Here is a 17,321-nt window from a genome sequence, read left to right as displayed (position 1 = left end):
ATTTTTATTTATTTCCAGGAAGTTTTTTATTTCTTTCTTGATCTCATTGGTAACCTATTCATTGTTTAATAACATGCTATTTAGCCTCCATGTGTTTGAATGTTTTGGGGTGTTTTTACTGTAGTTGATTTCTAATTTCATTCCACTGTGATCCGAAAAAATGCTTGATATATTTCAATATTTTTTACGTGTAGGAACTTGTTTTGTGTCTCAATATGTAGTTCATCTTTGTGAATGGTCCACGTACACTTGAGAAGAATGTATATTCTGCTGCTTTGGGGTGAAATGTTCTATAAATGTCAACTAAATCCATCTGATCCAGTGTGTCCTTTAGAGTCACTGTTTACTTGTTAAGTTTTTGTCTGGAAGATCTATCCAGTGAAGTCAGCGGGGTATTGACGTCCCCTACTATGACTGCATTATTGTCCATCTCTCTGTTAAAGTCCTTCAGAAGTTTTTTTTTTTTTAAATATAATTAGGTGCTCCTATATTGGTGCATATCTGTTTACCAGGGTTATATCCTCTTGTTGGATTGATCCCTTTAGTATTATGTAGTGACCTTTGTTGTTTCTTGTGATAGCCTTCATTTTGAAATCTATTTTGTCGGATATGCATATTGCTACTCCAGCTTTTTCTTTTATTTATTTATTTCCATTTGCATGGAAAAATTTTTTCCATCCCTTCACTCTCATCCTGTGTGTGTCTTTTGTTCTGAGGTGGGTCTCTTGTAGACAGCATATAGTTGGGTTATGTTTTTGTATCCATTCAGCTACCCTATGCCTTTTGATTGGAGCACTTAATCCATTTTCATTTAAGGATATTACTGATAGGCACTTATTTATTGCCATTTTAATTCTGTATCCTAGGTTTCTCTCTCTATTTCTTTTTTTCATAACAGCAGTCCCTTCAGCAATTCTTATATAGCTGGCTTGGTAGTGATGTACTCCTTTAACCTTTTTATTTATTTATTTTTTATGGAAAACTCTTTATTCGACCGTCTATTTTGAATGATAGCCTTGCTGGATATCATAATCTTGGTGTCAGAGCCTTGCTTCCCATTACTTTGAGTACTACATGACATTCCCTTCTGGCCTGTAGAGTTTCTAATGAGAAATCAGGTGTCAGCCTTATAGGAACTCTTTTGTAGGTAACAGTTTGCTTTTCTCTTGCTGCCTTTAAGATTCTTTGTCTTTAATATCTCGCATTTAATTATGATGTATTTGGGCATGGGCCTGTTTGGGTCCTTCTTGCTTGGGGTTCTCTGTGCCTCCTAAACTTGTGTGACTTTTTCCTTCATCAGGTTAGGGAAATTTTCTGCCATTATTTCTTCAAACATGTTCTTTATCACTTTCTACCTTCCTGCCTCTTCTGGCACACCTGCTATTCGAATATTTTTACGTTTTATGTTGTCCCACAGCTCCCTTAAGCTGTCCCCATTTTATAATTGTTTTTTTCTTTTTCTTTTTGGTCCTGTGATTGAGTGATATTTTCAACTTTTTCTTCTAATTCACTGATTCTATCCTCAGCTTCCTCTAATATGTTGTATATTCCTTCCAATGTGTTATTTGTGTTATGTCATTCTTTATTTTAGAGTGTTCTTTTTCATAGTATATCTGTTCTCATACTGTTGAGCATCTATAAAATCATTACTATGGACTCTGTTTAAGATAAATTTCTTATCTCTGCTTCATTTATCTCTTCTTCTGGAGAATTTAGTTCTTTCATTTGGGGGTTGTTTCTTTCTTTCCTCATTTTAGCTGCCTGGGTTTGTGATTATGTATTAGGTCAAGCAGGTCAAACTCAAAGGCTAACACAGGCCAAAAAAACAAGGTTTAAGTTTATGTAGGCCACAAAAACACAAAAGCTTCAATTTTCATAGAAACGTAGGTTTATTTTGATAGAGACATGCTGAATACAAAGGGCTGAGTTAAATGAGTCATCATTAATATAAAATAATAGAACATTTTAATAAAAATTAATATTTTTCTTGAATATTAACTTACCAGACACTGAATAACTGCACAAATTAATAAGCATAACGCAAATAAACCTATTTTTCTTGTTATCTGAAAGCGAAATATTTCCTGTTGCGCACACCAAAGAAGTCAGTCCAAGACTAATAATGTGGCAATCGGCTGCTAAAATATTCACTGCTAGTGGAGAGAATAGTGCATCTGCGCATAAGGTGCGTAAGAGAAATAAATGCAACATGATTATAGTAATCAGTCATTAGTGAACACTGTAGTTCGTTATTAATAACTAGTGGCCTGGTGCACGAATTCATGCACATTGAAAGGAAATTAATTAGAAAAAATATTTTAATATTGCTAATCGCCCTTTCTCTATAATAGAAATATCAATCAAATTCATGATCAACAATGACAGATGGAAACACATGTGGGTGATTGGTGCCAGCGAGAGCTTTATATGCATCACACATGTGCAAGTCAACTTAGCCTTTTACATATATAGAATAAACTTGCTTAATTAGATCTGCTTTCTGATGTAGCTAAACTTTTTCCAGCCCAGTGAAGCACCCCAACTTCTCTTTCAGGTAATTGTCAGCAACACAGCAGTAAGTATCAGCACTAAGCAGATTATTATTGTAGATCACGCAGGGATAACAAAGGGTAAAGTATTTAATTGCAGCAGTGTTTGACTATATTCTGCACAGTGAGAAAACCTGAAGTAATATTCAAGGTCCATCATTTCCTACATCTTTTCAGTTGGGTCAAGTTTCTAAACTTTCTAAATCTCTGTTTTCCAGCTAATGAAAGGAAAACAGGATTCCACCGAGTCTCCTATCTACCTACTCCAGGACTTCTGTGAGGATCAAATGAGATGAGGCATGGAAAATGCTTCACAGACATTTGGTTAATGTGTAAAATATTTTCACCTGGCTATAAAGCAAGTTGTGTTCCTGGGCTAAAGAAACTGCAAGGAGGCTAGTCGTGAGAGAGAGGAAGCGGGCATTGCTACATGATGTCATTACCTGGACGGACACTTAACATATTAGTCTTTTATATATATAGACTAGAGGCCCGGTGTACAAAATTTGTGCATGAGGGAGGGGGTGTCCCGCAGCCGGGCCTGCATCCTCTCCAATCTGGGACCCTTCGGACATCCCTCTCACAATCTGGCACCGCTGGCTCCTAACCACTCGCCTGCCTGACTGCCCGATTGCCCCTAACCTCTTCTGCCTGCCAGCCTGATCGCCTCCTAACCACTCCCAAGCCGGCCTGATTGCCCCCAACCGTCCTCTCCTGCCAGCTCGATTGCCCCCAACTGCCCTCCCCTGCTGCAACCCGCCTCTTCCACCAGGACCTGCCTCCTTCGCGCAATGCAGCAGAGATGCCGGAACCACCCAGGCCTCACCGCGTGGAGCGGCCACCAAGCCCTGACTCCACTGTGCATGTGGCCATCTTGTGGTGGCCATCTTGTGACGATGTCACACGTGAGGGCGCGAGGACCACCTAGGCTTTTATTCCATAGGATTATGTATAAAAGGACGTTGTAAAAATTAAGTTATTAAAATTTTTTTGAAACGTTTCTTACATACCATATATTGGCTGGGCTGCAAAAACATTCATTGTGGGCCACATGCAGCCTGCGGGCCGCTAGTTTGACATGCTTGTATTAGGTAGATCCTTTACGCCTGTCAATCTGTAGTGCAGGACAGTGTTACAGGCTGTTTCTGACTAATTAGATCAGGCAAAGACTCAAAGCCTCCAGAGATGGCCTCTGCCTATAGACCAGCTGTGGGCAAACTACGGCTCGCGGGCCAGATCTGGCCCATTTGAAATGAATGAAACTATTGGAAAAAAAGACCGTACCCTTTTATGTAATGATGTTTACTTTGAATTTATATTAGTTCACACAAACACTCCATCCATGCTTTTGTTCCGGCCCTCCGGTCCAGTTTAAGAACCCACTGTGGCCCTCGAGTCAAAAAGTTTGCCCACCCCTGCTATAGACTGATAGGATTCTGAGTTGAATTGCCCCCCAGGCAATCATCCTCAGGTGTGATGAGAATTTTTTTCAACAGGGTGGGGCAACTCCTTTTGCCTGGAGGCTAATTGTTATTTTTAGTCTCTTAAGTGGCCTCAGGGTGTCTACCTTCTGAGCTCCAACCCTGGAGTCCACAATCCTGGCTTCTTGCTCTCACAGCTCCAGTCCACTTTACCCTCCCTCTGCCAGAGCACAAGGTGGGTGGTTCCACAGGAATTTTGTGTGTTGGTTCTTTAAGAGGGTGCCTGAATTTTCAGCTGTTACTCTCTGGCAGACAGCACCCTGCTGCTTTTCACAGCCAGATGTTATGTGGGTCCCCTCCTCAGTTGGCATGCTCTCGGCTAGGAGGCTCAGCTTGAGGATTAGATCCCAGAGTTCTCAGTGGCAACCCCCACAGCTGGGAAATCTCACCAGGACTTCATTTGCTGTCTGTGGGCACCTGGCCAGCCCTTTCAGGCTTCCGCCCACCCTACCAGTCTCTATGCAGTCTCCACTTTCAGTCCTCGGGTATCACGGTTCTTTCCTGTGAGTTTTCTATCGATTATTTAGGAAGTTTACTGTATTTTAGTTGTAATTCCAGTTTTCGTGAATCTGTTTTCTGTTCTCATCATAAGTGACCGTGTTGTTAGCTGGTCCTGCAAACTCTGGGGATCTGAGCCCTGTGTACATGGGAAAGATGGTAGTCATCAGCCTTATTCCGCAGCTGACTTCATGTGGACCCTGATGGCCCCAGTGTCACTGTCTGGGACAGCTCTCTGCTGCACGGCTCCTGGGGGTCAGAGTAATTGGAAGCCGAAAATGCAAGTGCCTGGGAAGATGAGGACGACGACGGTGACGATGGTTGGAGGAGCGAGGAAACAGTGGGCAGGTCTCACAAGTGAGTGTCTATTCGCTCTCCAGGCTCACTGGGACTATACCTGTCACTGAGGACTCTCCGCAGGTGCCCGAGTTCCAGGCATGGAGCCTGGGAGCAGCTGTGGACCATCCCGTCACAGCGATAAGCTCCACCCCCACCTGGGCCCCATTTCCACGGGATCAACAGGCAGGATGCACGGTCAGCTTTAGTAAAGATGGAGGCCTATGTCTATCATGATTTCAAACTTGTGATCCTGGAGCAAGTAAGGGTGTGTGGCTTCGACACAGAGGAGCAGCCAGGGTCCTCGGCTCCAGGCTGGGAGGTGGGCCCGTATGCCTGGCAGGTTCTTGAATGGCCTTGATCATATCATTTGATTGAGGTGACACCAGAATGTTGCTCACTAAGGGGGTCAGTTTTATAGTGGATCTGACTTCCAGGCACAGGGTGACCCTCTGCCAGGAAGGTCGACACCTGACCCACATTCTCAACCAGCAAGAGACAACCTGTCCCCACAGGGAGCTGTGAGGTGAGGGCAACCCTGCACGAGAAGTTGCCATGGGTGCCCACATGGGGCATGGACGCGATGGGGACAGCAACACCCAGCAGTGAGGAGCTCATGCGAGGCTCTCCCACGCCACAGTCAGCGAGGCTCTCCCACGCCGCAGACAGTGAGGATCTCCCACGCCACGGACAGCGTGAGGCTCCAGGCAAGAGCTCTCCCTGCCGACCTCCCACAACCTAGAGGCGTGCCTGTGACACCCACCCCAAGCACTCCTGTGACCTGCCATTTACAACTCCTTCCCAACCTGCTTTCTCCCGGACCGAAAGGTAAGCACGCCCAGCAGACGCCCTGCCTCCCTGCCCTGCCTCCCACCCTGCTTCCTTTGCTGAACAAGTCTCTTCTATTTCTGGGCGTGGACACCGCCCCTCCAGCTATAGCTCAGCGAGGGGCTCCCAGCCCAAGACGTCTGATGGCAGCCCAGGGCCTAGAAGCTGCTTCTGCCCGCCAGGCCTCCCAGGCCAGGGCACAGGGACAGGAGACCGGCCAAAGGTCAGAATTAGCTGAGAGCTGGGAGTGACCGGGAACCGATGACCACTTTTTGTCCCTGGGTGGCAGGAATCTCCTTGGGTTAATCCATTTGGCAGAAGCAGGATCGACCCCACTGCCCCCGTCACTAAGGAGATGGCAGGCAAAGCCAATAGCAACAGGTCCCTTTTCCCAGGCTCCAGCTCAGTGGGTTTCTGTGCGGCTCCCTGACCCGAACCTGTGCTTCTTCATGAGACGCGGGCAGGTCCTTTAGTCTCTCAGAGCCTCGATTTACTGCAAACTGCGGGTGAAAAATCTGTGTCTTATTTTTTTTAAATATATTTTATTGATTTTTTACAGAGAGGCAGGGAGAGGGATAGAAAGTTAGAAACGTCGATCATCAGTAGGCATTACAAGGATCGAGTACGATCAGGTAGTAAAACACTGTGTAAGTTATAACCTGCCACTTGTCACTCTGATAAACTCCAAGGCCCCGGGGCCCAGTCTCTGAACAAAACCACGTCAGACGTGGAGCCGAGCCCTGAGTCGCTCAGAGGGCACTCCCTCTCTGCGGCAGCTGTCGGAGAGCACCGGCCTGCCGCGCGGGCGCTGCTCCTCCCCCCGCCCCGCCATGGCCTGCGACACACAGCTGACCCAGCCCCCACTTCCTCTCGGGCCCCGGCCATGCGGTCTCCACTGCCTGCCTCCCTCTTCCGTCCAGGCCCCAATCGAGCAGGACGCCTGGGACAGGAGCTCAGCTGCCTCAGAAAAGTGTAGTCTCTGTGGAGCGGGTGGGACGGGCCCAGGGCCCAGACCCCTGCCTGTCACCTGTGACTCCTACCACCCCAACCTGACCAGGTGCCTGCAGACCTACTCAGATTCCTGACGCCCAAGACGTCACCGCATCGAAGGAGGGCATGGAGGGCCTGTGGTGGATGCGGCCAGGCTCAGTGGACGGACCTTCCAGGCACACAGTCCTCCCGACACCCCCCCTGCAGAACGGTCCGCGCTGACTCGTCCCACGGGGGGCACAATTCCATGGCCACATCGGTTTGAGAAGCGCTGGGTTAAACCAAGTCACATGGGTTTCGCCAACTCTGGAGCTGCTGGCAGGTTGAGACGGGCGCTCAGTGCCAGTGCCTTACGGTGTGTCTGGGTAACCCCCTTCCTTCCGGCTTTATAGCCGGGGACGCTGAGCCGTGGGGACAGTGACCCACAGAGCACCGTGCAGGCTGCAGAGGGTGCGGTGAGATGGGTGTGTGGGCCTGGAGGGGGAAGAGGAAGCAAGCCCCATAGCTGCCCAGGTTCACTTCCTCCAGATCAGGGTTACTGTGCCAAGGCAGTCACCCAGAACCACGCGGTCACCCCCACGCCTAAACCACGCGCCACGTGTCGCCTCGCAGCCTCGCCGGTGGACAGCGTGGAGAGGAAGGGCCGAAGAGCGGCCACCCCTGCTCAGCCGCGTCCCTCCCGAGGCTGACCTGATGGGAACCTGTGTCCGTCCGTCACCAGGTACAGCGTGCAGGCGAGACTAAAGGGCACGTCACCAGGGGGGTGGCACCTCCTAGGCATCCCCGCGGCGCCAGGCACTGGGTCCAGCAGGAGACCACGGGGCGGGCCTGTCCCTTTACCTTCTTCTTGGACTTAAACACGTTGCACCTGAACACGTTGCTGGCACCGTCTCGGGCGATGTAGCTGAAGATCTTCAAGTCCTGGGAGTCGTGAGAGACGTAGAAGATCCTGCGGGAAAGCACAGGGGACCCTGAGAACGTGGTTGGTGCCCACGTCCGCGAGGAACGCTCTGCGCCAGGCGCCCTGCGAGCAGAGGCAGCTCCAGGCGTGACACGGGCAGTGGCGCGGGACAGGGCCCCGCAGTCAGCAGCAGCCCCATCCGGACTCCTGTGCTGCCCGGAACCGATCCATCCCCATCGGAGCCGGAGACGAGGTGGCCCCTCAAGGGGACAGACCCCTTTCCCAAAGGCAGCCGCCTCTCAGTCCAGAGCCACATGGTCTGTTGTGACAACTGTTCTGTTCACAGACGGCCAGGGCTCCAGGCCGGCCCACCCTCCCCAGCATGCCTCCTGCCTGCCTCCCAAGCTCCCCAAGGGCGCTGTGCCCCCGGCAGATGTGTCTTCCTTCTCCTGAGCGTGTGCGGATGGGCCGGATCCTGCACCAGACCCCCGGCCCCTCCTCCATCCCCAGGGCCTGGCGCTCATCTCTGAAGTGCATCCCTGTCTCCACTCCCAGGGCCGCGCTGCTGCCTGCGTCCAGCTCCTTAGCTCGCCTGGATCTTTCCAGCCTCTGTGTCTCCCCTCCACCGAGCCACCCCCCTGCTGCCAGCACAGGGGTATTTTAAACACAGACGCCACCATTTCCCTCTGAAAGCCAATCAGACCTGTGGACTCCCTCAGGGACAAGTCCTTCCGGTCTCTCCCTGAGTGCCAACTGCACACCCTTCCGAACGGGCCACGGTCCTCTTCCTGACTCCGTGGCAGCTGTGGCTCTGGGCGGAGCGACCGGGACAGGCTGCGGCGAGGAAGGCGGCGCTGGAGCGGTCCTCGCTCCTCGGGGAAGACCACACGGGTGTCTCACTTATCACACTGTCCTGCTGCGCGCCAGCGTGAGGAGGAAGCCCCCAGCTGGTTCCAAGCCTAGTGAGACCCGGCACCCGCCCTCGTCCCGCCGGCCTCTCCCTCTGGGGGCTAAGCTCACAGCTGCGACAGGTTCTCCCTGGCGACCCACTGGCACCGCCCCTGCTCTCCAGGACCAACTGCACCCCCACACCGTCCCGCCAGGAGCTCCAGGGAGCTTCCTCTCGCCCAGTGGGCAGCAGCCACGGACTGACACCCGCACACTCCCAGGCTTTCATTCTCTCCGACTCGGGAGATTTCCCCAGTGACGTCACCTGCTGGCCTCAGGCCCAAGGTCTGCCAGGCTGCCAGCTGGTCCTGGGCCTCCCTCCCACAGGGCAGGCTGCAGCGAGGCTTCCCGGAGTCTGCCCCTCTCCCTCCCTTCCCTCCCCCCACCCCCTGACAGTTACCCTTTTGCTTCCAAGGCAGTGAGACCTCCCTATTCCCGTGGAGGGAGGTCAGCACAGACCTTCAGGGCAAAGTCACCATCACCGGAGCTCACGCGTCCCCAGCCAGTGCCCGACCCAGGGCCATGCCCTGTGCTCAGAGCGCCCGGGCTGTGGCCCCGCTCTCTCCGCCAGCTCTTCAGCGGCAAGGTGGTGCAAAGAGGCATTGAGGCCACGGAGGCTGGAGGCTGAGCCGTGGTCTCTCAGGGCCCCGCCTCCCCAGCAGCCAACAAAGGCCAGGGAGGGACTGGTCCCGTCACCCAGGGACAGATGTCCGTGTGGGCACGGGTACACACACTTGTCATGTGTACCTGGGTATGAGGACGGCACGTCCGGCCACCCAGGAGGAAATGCAGTGCGGCAGCGCCTGCCCCCAAAGCGGGCGTCCAGGCGACTCAGGGCCGGAGACGCAGCCACGGAGCTCGCGCAGCCATCGTTCCCGTCCGCGGCTCTTCTTGCTCTTGCCTCCACAGCTGTGCCCGCACAGTCCCTGTGTGCTGTCTGTCACCTCCCAGCAGCGCACACGTCCACGCCGCTCTCAGCGAACCTCCTGTGTCACCCCCCAAAGGCCTGCGGGGCTGCGCTCAGGGCTCAACAGAGAGTTGTGTGTAGACCGGTTGGTTGGTTTACTCATCCATCGCTCACTTCTAAGTAAACGCCTACAGAACGAATGCACCACCCCCGGGAATTCTGCCCAGAGTGAAGAAATGAATTCAATCTACCAAATGTGCACTGAGCACACCTACGTCCCCGGCGGTGGGCACGGAGGCCGAGAACGGAGGCTGTTCCCACGAGATCAACACAGAAAACACAAGGGCGACGGACAGCCTCAGGCTCCACAGGAGCCCCTGGGGGGTGGGACGGGGTCAGGGACACGGGGCTTAAAGCGGACCTGGGCGATGACTGGCGCACCGGCCACTAGACCCCACGCATCCGGCTTCCCCCGGGGCCACAGCGCTGCTCGGGGCCTCAGGCCTCGGGTGTGAGGACCGCATCCCACCAGCATTCCCACTTTTTCCTGAATTCCACGCAGGGCCTCAGGCCTCCGCCACCCCTCTGCGCAGCTGCGGCCTGTCTGGCCGGAAAGGAAGCCCCGTGGAGGGGCTCTCAGAGGTGGGCCCACCGCCTGCCCGAGACACAGCGCCTGCACCGGGCAGGGCGGGATGCCTGGATGCCCGGGTACCGTGGGGACGCTGAGACACCGTCCTACCCAATCCTACTGACCAAGGGCTACAGCTCCAGATCCAGAGCACCCTCCCCTCACCTGGTCACACAGCGGCCCTTCCTCTGGTCCATTACGTGGTCCTTACACCCAGGGCGAGACCAGGCCCTGGGCCAAGCCCCACCCCCACGTGATTCCTGGGGCACCTGGACCATAAAGGCTTCTCCCACACGGGCCTGTCCGCTTCTGTGACCTGAACCCACATGCGAGAGGGTGTGTGTGGATAAGAGCATCCGCACAGGATGCCGACACCACATGCCCATGCGCCCAGTGCGGCGTCAGGAAGGTGAGGCTGTCTCCCTCCTGCAGCGGGACAGGTGGCAGGCCTGCTGGCTCAAGAGGCGACCCCTCACGGCCCCAGGCCTACCTGGACTCGATGACCCTCTACAGGCCCACAAACTGTCCTCACACCCACAACTTTGGAAGTATGCACAGCACTGAGTTGTCCTGGGCAGCCTCCCGGGTCTTCCGAGGCCGGTCAGGGCCCTGCCGATGCCAGTGCTGGGGAGAGTGGCCAGGGCAGGACAGCGTTCGCCTCGCACACGGTCCCAGCCGAGACTCTCCAGGGCTTTGCCCAAATTCTACATCGATTCCCTTTGTTCATTCAAGACAACAACGCAGCTCAGAGCGAGATACCGGCAAGTGGGGGCCGAGTGGAGGGGCAGGCCTGAGCCGTCCCCGCAGCGCCCCTCCCAGGAGGCAGCTAACAGGAGGTTTCTGTGGGGCCCTGACTGCGTCTCCCGCCCTGTCAGGGCAGTGGCGCCCTGAGGCCGCAGGGGGCCGAGGGGAGGCCCTCGGACGCTCCGCTTGGCCACCGGGGTCCACTCGCTGCCCCGCTGGCTCAGTCTCCCTTCGGCGGTGCTTTTGGCCCGAAGGCAGGGGGAGGCTCAGTGCCTGGAGCACGTCAGTGCAGCCAACAGGAGGTTCCCGTGCCGAGTGTGTCATGCAGCTTATGAAGCACCTACTATGTGCTATAGGCCTGTCCAGGCCTCGGGCACTGCGGTGCTCAAAACACGTGTGTCCCACTCTCGTGGCGTTGTGCTCGGGCTCCCAGGACAAGTGGCTGCTCCGGTGGCAAGACTGAGGCCACACGTTTCTGTCCCCCTCCCAGACAAGATGGCTTCCCCACACCCACTCTGTGGTCAGGCTGTCCCTCTGACCCTCCTGTGCCTCCTGAGGTAAGGCAGCCTCTCCCTGTCACTCGGGGAGCTCTTGCTCCCGGCCAACCACCTCTTCTTAGAGCCTCAGGCCCCGGCCTGCAGGGCACCCCGCGACGGGAGGCAGCCCCGACGGGTCTGTGCAGAGCGCCGTCGTCCACCCGAGGGCTGTGCACTGGCGTGTGGAGGGGCGAGGAGGAACCTCTTCGCTGCTTTATTTTCAGTAACGAGCCACATCACTTGGTCACTGCGCCTTGTCCTCGGCCACACTCCCCTGGACACTTACCTGAGGCCCCTCAGAGGCAGCAGGAGGTGCGGTGAGGACCACGAGCAGGGGCCACGCCTGATCTCTGCGCTCTGGTGCTTTGGACTCAGGGCGAAGGGTGCCGTGTGAGCGGGGGTGAGAGGAGGAAGGAGGGGACCCTGTACTGACCCTGTGCCCCGTCAGGAGGCCCAGAGCCGGCGCAGAGGGCTGTCCAGGAAAGACGAGGTCACCGTAGCACTCAGGTGGGCGAGAGGGGAACGGACAGAAGAGGGGGCAGCGCAGAAGGGCCTGGAAGTGAGTCCGGAGGTGAGAGCAGAGCATGGTTCCTGCCAAGTGCTGGGCAGCAGGCAGGCTGTGAGGAGGTGCCCTGGAGCGGGTGGCAGGGGTGAGGGGGGGTCTCAGGAGAGGGGGAGGACTTGGCTGTGGGGGATGGAGCAGTCTGGGGAGCGAGCGAGGGGGGAGGACAAGTGAAGGCGGGGCCAGAACACAGAGGTAGGGACACACAGGCCTGCCGGGAGGGCAGCTGAGGACCCTCCCAGGTGGGGGCTCCTGAGGGGGCACAGGCAGGGACAGGGACGGGTCAGAGGTCGTGGAGCAGCCGGTGGGCGCAGTGGAGGCTCCTCCCGCCTCGGCTGGAGGTTTCTGGAGGAGGAGATGGGGGAGTGGCTCCTGCCCGGAGGAAGGGGTGAGGCTGGTGGGAGGGTCACTCCCCAGTGAGGACACGCGCTCTCCCTGGGGGGCGGGGGGTGACCCAGAGCACAGGAGAAGGGAGGGGTGGGGGCCGGAACGCACCGTCCTGAGCCGAGCGGGAAGGAGACAGCACACGCTGGCACTTCTGGGTCCTTCTCGACCTCTGCCGCTTGGCCCCCCCCTCTCCCAAACGCAGTGACAGGGAGCAGGGCTGAGCTGGGCTGGGGTGGCTTGGAGGAGGGTGTGGGAGGAGCGTCCGTGTCGGGAGGCCCCTGAAGGGCAGTGGCTTGTGGAGCGTCACCTTTCAGATGCGAGAGGCCCCGTGCTCCCCGCCCCTCACGGGACCCTGCCTACAGCCTGGGCACGACAGCGTCTAGTTCCAGGTCTCACAAATGCTTGAAACGACACATTTTAACAGCCCTGCGCCTCCCCCCGGGGAGCTCCCCATCCCTGTGTAAAGGGACCACCCTCTCCTTCGCGAAAACGTCCCCTCCAGCCCACCCGCACCTTCGGCTGAACGGCGAGACGGACCGTGGACACCGAACAGGACAGCAGACCAGAGAGCCCTCTTCTCCCCACGCCCAGGACGGCTCGCCCGCCCGCCCCCCGCCCGCCCCAGGCTGCTCGGTGCCGTCCTCACCCCCTGCGCGTCTCCACGGCACGGGTGCCAATTTCCAGGCCCTCCCGCGATGCCCGGACCCCTCCCTCCGCCGGCACACACCCAGCGAATGCGCCTGCGGCCAGGCCGGGCCGGGAGCTAGAAACACAAGAGCCTCCCAGTCGGTGGCAAAAGTAACAGTAACGTCGCGATGATTTCAGCAACATGTGAGCCGCGGGAACATGTGAGCAGTGCGTGCGGTGACGGCCAGACCCGCCCTGCTCACCCCGCTCCCTGGGCCCGTGGGCCGAGACTCTCCGCTGACCGGAGGCCCAGCCCTGACCCCTCCCAACGAATCCTGCAGGAACAGCTCACGCCCATCCCGGGGAGGAGACGGGAAGGGGGCGGCGCTGCCCTGGTCCCCGGGAGAGCGGGCACACGGGGTGCTTCCCTCCTGGGCACCCGCTCCAGGGGCGGGGATGCACGGGGTGGTCACCTGATCTGTGGGAACCACCAGCCTCGCTGTGGACGTGGTTTCTGGGGACCCACATGAGACCTGCTTTCCAGTGACCCCGAAGCCCCCGTGCTGAGCGTGAGGGTGGGTGGGAGCAGCCGAGCGAGGGGACCCAGTTCTCTCGCTCTGACCCTCAGGCACCGGATCACAAAATCCCAGTAAGACCAACGGACACACGAGGACAAGGCCTCACCGGACCCCGCGGCGTGGATCAGCCTGAGCGCACTGAGCGGAGACTCCCCTCACCCCGGCAGGCTCTGCTTCTGTGCTGTCCGCAGGCCCGGGCGCGCGGGCGGCGGGTGTGTACACTGTGTGCCCCCGTGGGCGCAGCGCCTACCTGTAGATGGGGTCCTGCATCACCAGCGTCTTGGTCGCGTCCCACGTCCACTCCTTCTTCTGCAACAAGAGAGACTGCACATGAATAAGCCAGCTTGTCCTCAGCCACGGACCAGCGCCCACATCGGGCCCCAGGTGCTCACGGGCCACGTGTGCTCCAGAGCCACAGCTGACGGCTCCCAAGGACATGTGAGGGCTGTCTCAGCCCCCCACAGGCCCTTCAGGAGGGTCTCTCCAGGCGCAGGGGTGGCTCTCAATCAAGACGCAGGAGAGGCAGGGGCGCACGACGCTGTCGAGTGGCCGGGGAGGCAGACGCCCCCTCCTCTCTCACGTGAGGGGGGAGCGGGACGCAGCTGGGAGGCGCCCTGCAGCCGCCTCAGAGGTGCTCGTTGCCGTGAGCACAGGTGGCCCTGAGCTGCTGGGGAGCAGCCCAGCAGTGGGACCAGGGGGCGGGGACACCCCCGGTGCGTGATGTGTGGGGAGCACCCAATGTGTTGGGGAAGCACTGGCTGCCACCCCCAGGCAAGGACCGAGCCCTGCCCGCCCCAGAGGCAGTGCCATCCAGGCCGCTGGGAGGAACACTCTCCCGCGGATGAGAGTGAGGAGGGAGGCGAGGCCTCGAGGCCAGAGCATCTGCTCTGACGCTGTCAGCACGTGGTCAGCCCCGCGGGTCCCAGAGGCCGTGCACGGGCGCCGCTTAGGCCTGTGGAGACTGGGCCCACCAGGCACCTGGGCACCAAGAAGAACCACCTCACAGCAGCTACACTCACACACGGTGCTGTCCACACCTGGCACGGACCCACACACAGAGGCACACGCACACACACACACACACACACACACACACACACACGCCACTACATCCCCGAACGCTGACTCCATACCAGCCCAGCCCCCGAGGGTTACGTGCGAGCCTTCGGCATCAGGCCCAGTTCCAGACACAGACTCAGCTCAGCTGAGACGCGGTCTGTCCGGAAGCTGCCCTTGGGACAGGCTTCCTTTTTGGCTTTCGGTTCATCCTCACTGGAGGGTATTTTTCCACTGAGTTTTAGAGAGAGTGGAAGGGAGGGGGAGACAGAGAGAGAGACATCGATGTGAGAGAGACACATCGATTGGTTGGGCTGGGGATCGAGCCTGCCACCGAGGTACATGCCTTGACAGGAATCGAACCCAGGACCCTTTAGCCTGTGGGCTGACGCTCTATCCACTGAGCCACACCAACCAGGGCCTGAAAGGTTTGGACCCACAGGGAGTAAACGTGGAAACGAGGAGACTAAACCATTTTCTAAGAGAGACCTCCAGAGGCCCAGGCCGCCTCCTCACCGGGCCGCACACCTGCTCGCCGGTCTCTGGGCTGTGCGGCCTGGCTCTCTGACCGGACCCCGACGGGGTCACTGGGTCTCATCCAGGGCACAGGGACACGCCGACGTCCCCGCCCCCCAGCCTCTCATCCTATAAACACAGAGGTGGTGCGGGACGCTCAGGTCCCAGGCTGTCCTGGAGCCCAGAGGACGGAGGCTGACCCTGTGAGCGGGCTCCGCCTGTCAGCGACCTCCGTGACGACAGGCAGGACCCGTGCTCCCCGCGCTCCAGGCCCCCAGCCTGGCGTCCAAGAACTGAGAACCGATCTGGGCAGACCTGTTAGACCACCTGCTCTGGCCGCGAAGGTGGAGCCCAGGAGGTACCGGGATGGAGTTTCACAGTGAGTCACAGGCCCTGCCTCCGGCTCCACCTTCGCCCACCTGGTGACGGTGACTCCTCTGCGGGTGCTGTGTGCATTGCGGGCAGGAAAGGGGTCCCCGCGTAAGAACCAGGGGGGCCTCGGTCCCACGGGGGAGGGTCACACAGTCCGATATGTAATGAGCGGTCACAGCCCTGCAGCCTGTGCGTTTCAAAGGGGTTTGTTCTCCATAAACAGTGAGTCGTGTCCTACTTCCTCCTATTCACTTCCCAGCCCGCAGCCCGAAACTCCTCCCAGAACCCCAGGAGTGTGAAGGGGTGCGAGAGAGCAGGCTTGGCTTCCTGTCCGGGAGGCCCTCTCAACACCCGCTGTCCGGGCGACCGGCCCCTCAGCGCAGGGACGGCACGGAGGAGGGCAGCGAAGATGAGTCCTTGGGCTGACGAGACGGCCACCCTGAGCACCCCCTCGGCCCCGGCTGCCCAGGCCGAGGCTGCCCACGGCGGGGTCGCACAGGCGGCTCCGGAGGCCCGCATGGGACTGAGTGATGGCGCCTCCAGCGTCGACGGAAAGACCCTCTCACAGCCAAGCCCCTCCCGCCTTTTAGAAACACACCCCCTCCCTCGCCCACCAGCAACCCCAGCCTGTCCCAGACCCGCCGGTCCTCCTCCCACAGCCACACACAAAACAGCCGTGGGTGTCACCACGCGGAGGAAGGCCTGCTCAGGCCACACCCCTGCCCTGCGGTGCCGCCTGCCTCCCGCACGCTGAGCACGGAGGACCTCGGGGGCTACTTCAGTGGCTGTGATGGGGGACACGCTGCCCCTCGCCCTCCCCGCCCCCCCTCGCCCTCCCCACCGCCCCTCGTCCTCCCCCCTCATCTTCCCCACCGCCCCTCGCCCTCCCCACCCCCCCTCACCCTCCCCGCCGCACTTGTCCTACCCGCCGAGCTGGCCTGTCCTCACTAGGACATGATCTCTCCCAAGACCCAGGCGCAAAGGCGAAGGTGTCAGTGTGTGCTGGGGGCACGAGGATGACAGGAGAGGATGCGAGCCACCACGACACGGGCTGACCTGCCACGGCCTGCCTAACCCGGCTCCACGGGGCGGTCCACCCGCAGGGAAGGGAGGTTCCATCCAGAGCGGGACTCACAGGAAGGGGCCCGCCCCCCCCCCCTCACCAGCTCCCGGCTCAGAGGTCCTACCTTTTTCTTCTTCAGAATCACTTTCACTCCGTCCACTGAAACCATAATGCTCACTTTCTTCTTCTTAATGTTCTTGGCTTTGAACTCGTACTGCAGGAGAGAAGGAACAGAAATGCGGACAATCAGACTCGGACCGGACAGAGGCCCACAGACAGCCTGAGGGACACGGACACTCTGGGTCAGAACAGGGACCCTGAACGGTCACCGGCTCGCTGCTCAGCCCGCACGCAGGGCCCGGATGGACCTAATCGTCCTGCCCACGTGGACACTCTCCTGGGAACCCAGAGCCGCCCCTCAGCGACCCCGTCTGCGGTTTTACTGCCGCTGACCGCCAGGCAACTCGGCCTCAGGAAGACCCGGAGTGGCCCAGTCTTCCCTTGGGCTGCACACACGAAAGGTCATGCATGCTGTGACTCTCTCCAGTCCCATTCCCAGGTCCTCTATCTGCAGGTGGGTCTCCACGTCACCCACAGCCTGTCAGCTGAAGGCCTGGGGCGGAGAGTCTTCAGAAACCTGACCAGCGATGGTCCTGCCTCAACCCCACCCTCTGAGCCCCTCTAAGCACAGCCCAGCGCCCGCACTGCAGACGGCCCGGCCCCACTCCGTCCACAGTTCTGTCACAGTGGCCTACTTCCTACGCTGTGCACACACTCACAACTGGTGGCATAATTCTACATTCTCCTCACTGCA

General features: G+C 58.0%; 1 protein-coding gene across 4 annotated transcripts in view; it reads right to left on the bottom strand.

Annotated features, from left to right (window-relative positions):
• The window catches only part of LOC132221064 (carboxyl-terminal PDZ ligand of neuronal nitric oxide synthase protein-like), a 126,168-nt gene that overhangs the window by 28,742 nt on the left and 80,105 nt on the right, over positions 1-17,321 (bottom strand). For 2 of the 4 annotated variants that reach the window (XM_059674987.1, XM_059674989.1), the window contains 3 exons: positions 16,632-16,721; positions 13,751-13,824; positions 7,523-7,631 (listed from right to left, as the gene is read on the bottom strand). In XM_059674987.1, coding sequence (XP_059530970.1) covers positions 7,523-7,631; positions 13,751-13,824; positions 16,632-16,721 — 273 coding nt within the window. The remainder of the gene's footprint in view (positions 1-7,522; positions 7,632-13,750; positions 13,825-16,631; positions 16,722-17,321) is intronic. The other 2 variants (XM_059674991.1, XM_059674988.1) reach the window with 1 other exon arrangement.

Source organism: Myotis daubentonii, chromosome 18 (genome assembly GCF_963259705.1).
Source record: "Myotis daubentonii chromosome 18, mMyoDau2.1, whole genome shotgun sequence".
Classification (NCBI taxonomy): domain Eukaryota; kingdom Metazoa; phylum Chordata; class Mammalia; order Chiroptera; family Vespertilionidae; genus Myotis; species Myotis daubentonii.
This window is presented reverse-complemented; position numbering and strand designations above follow the sequence as displayed.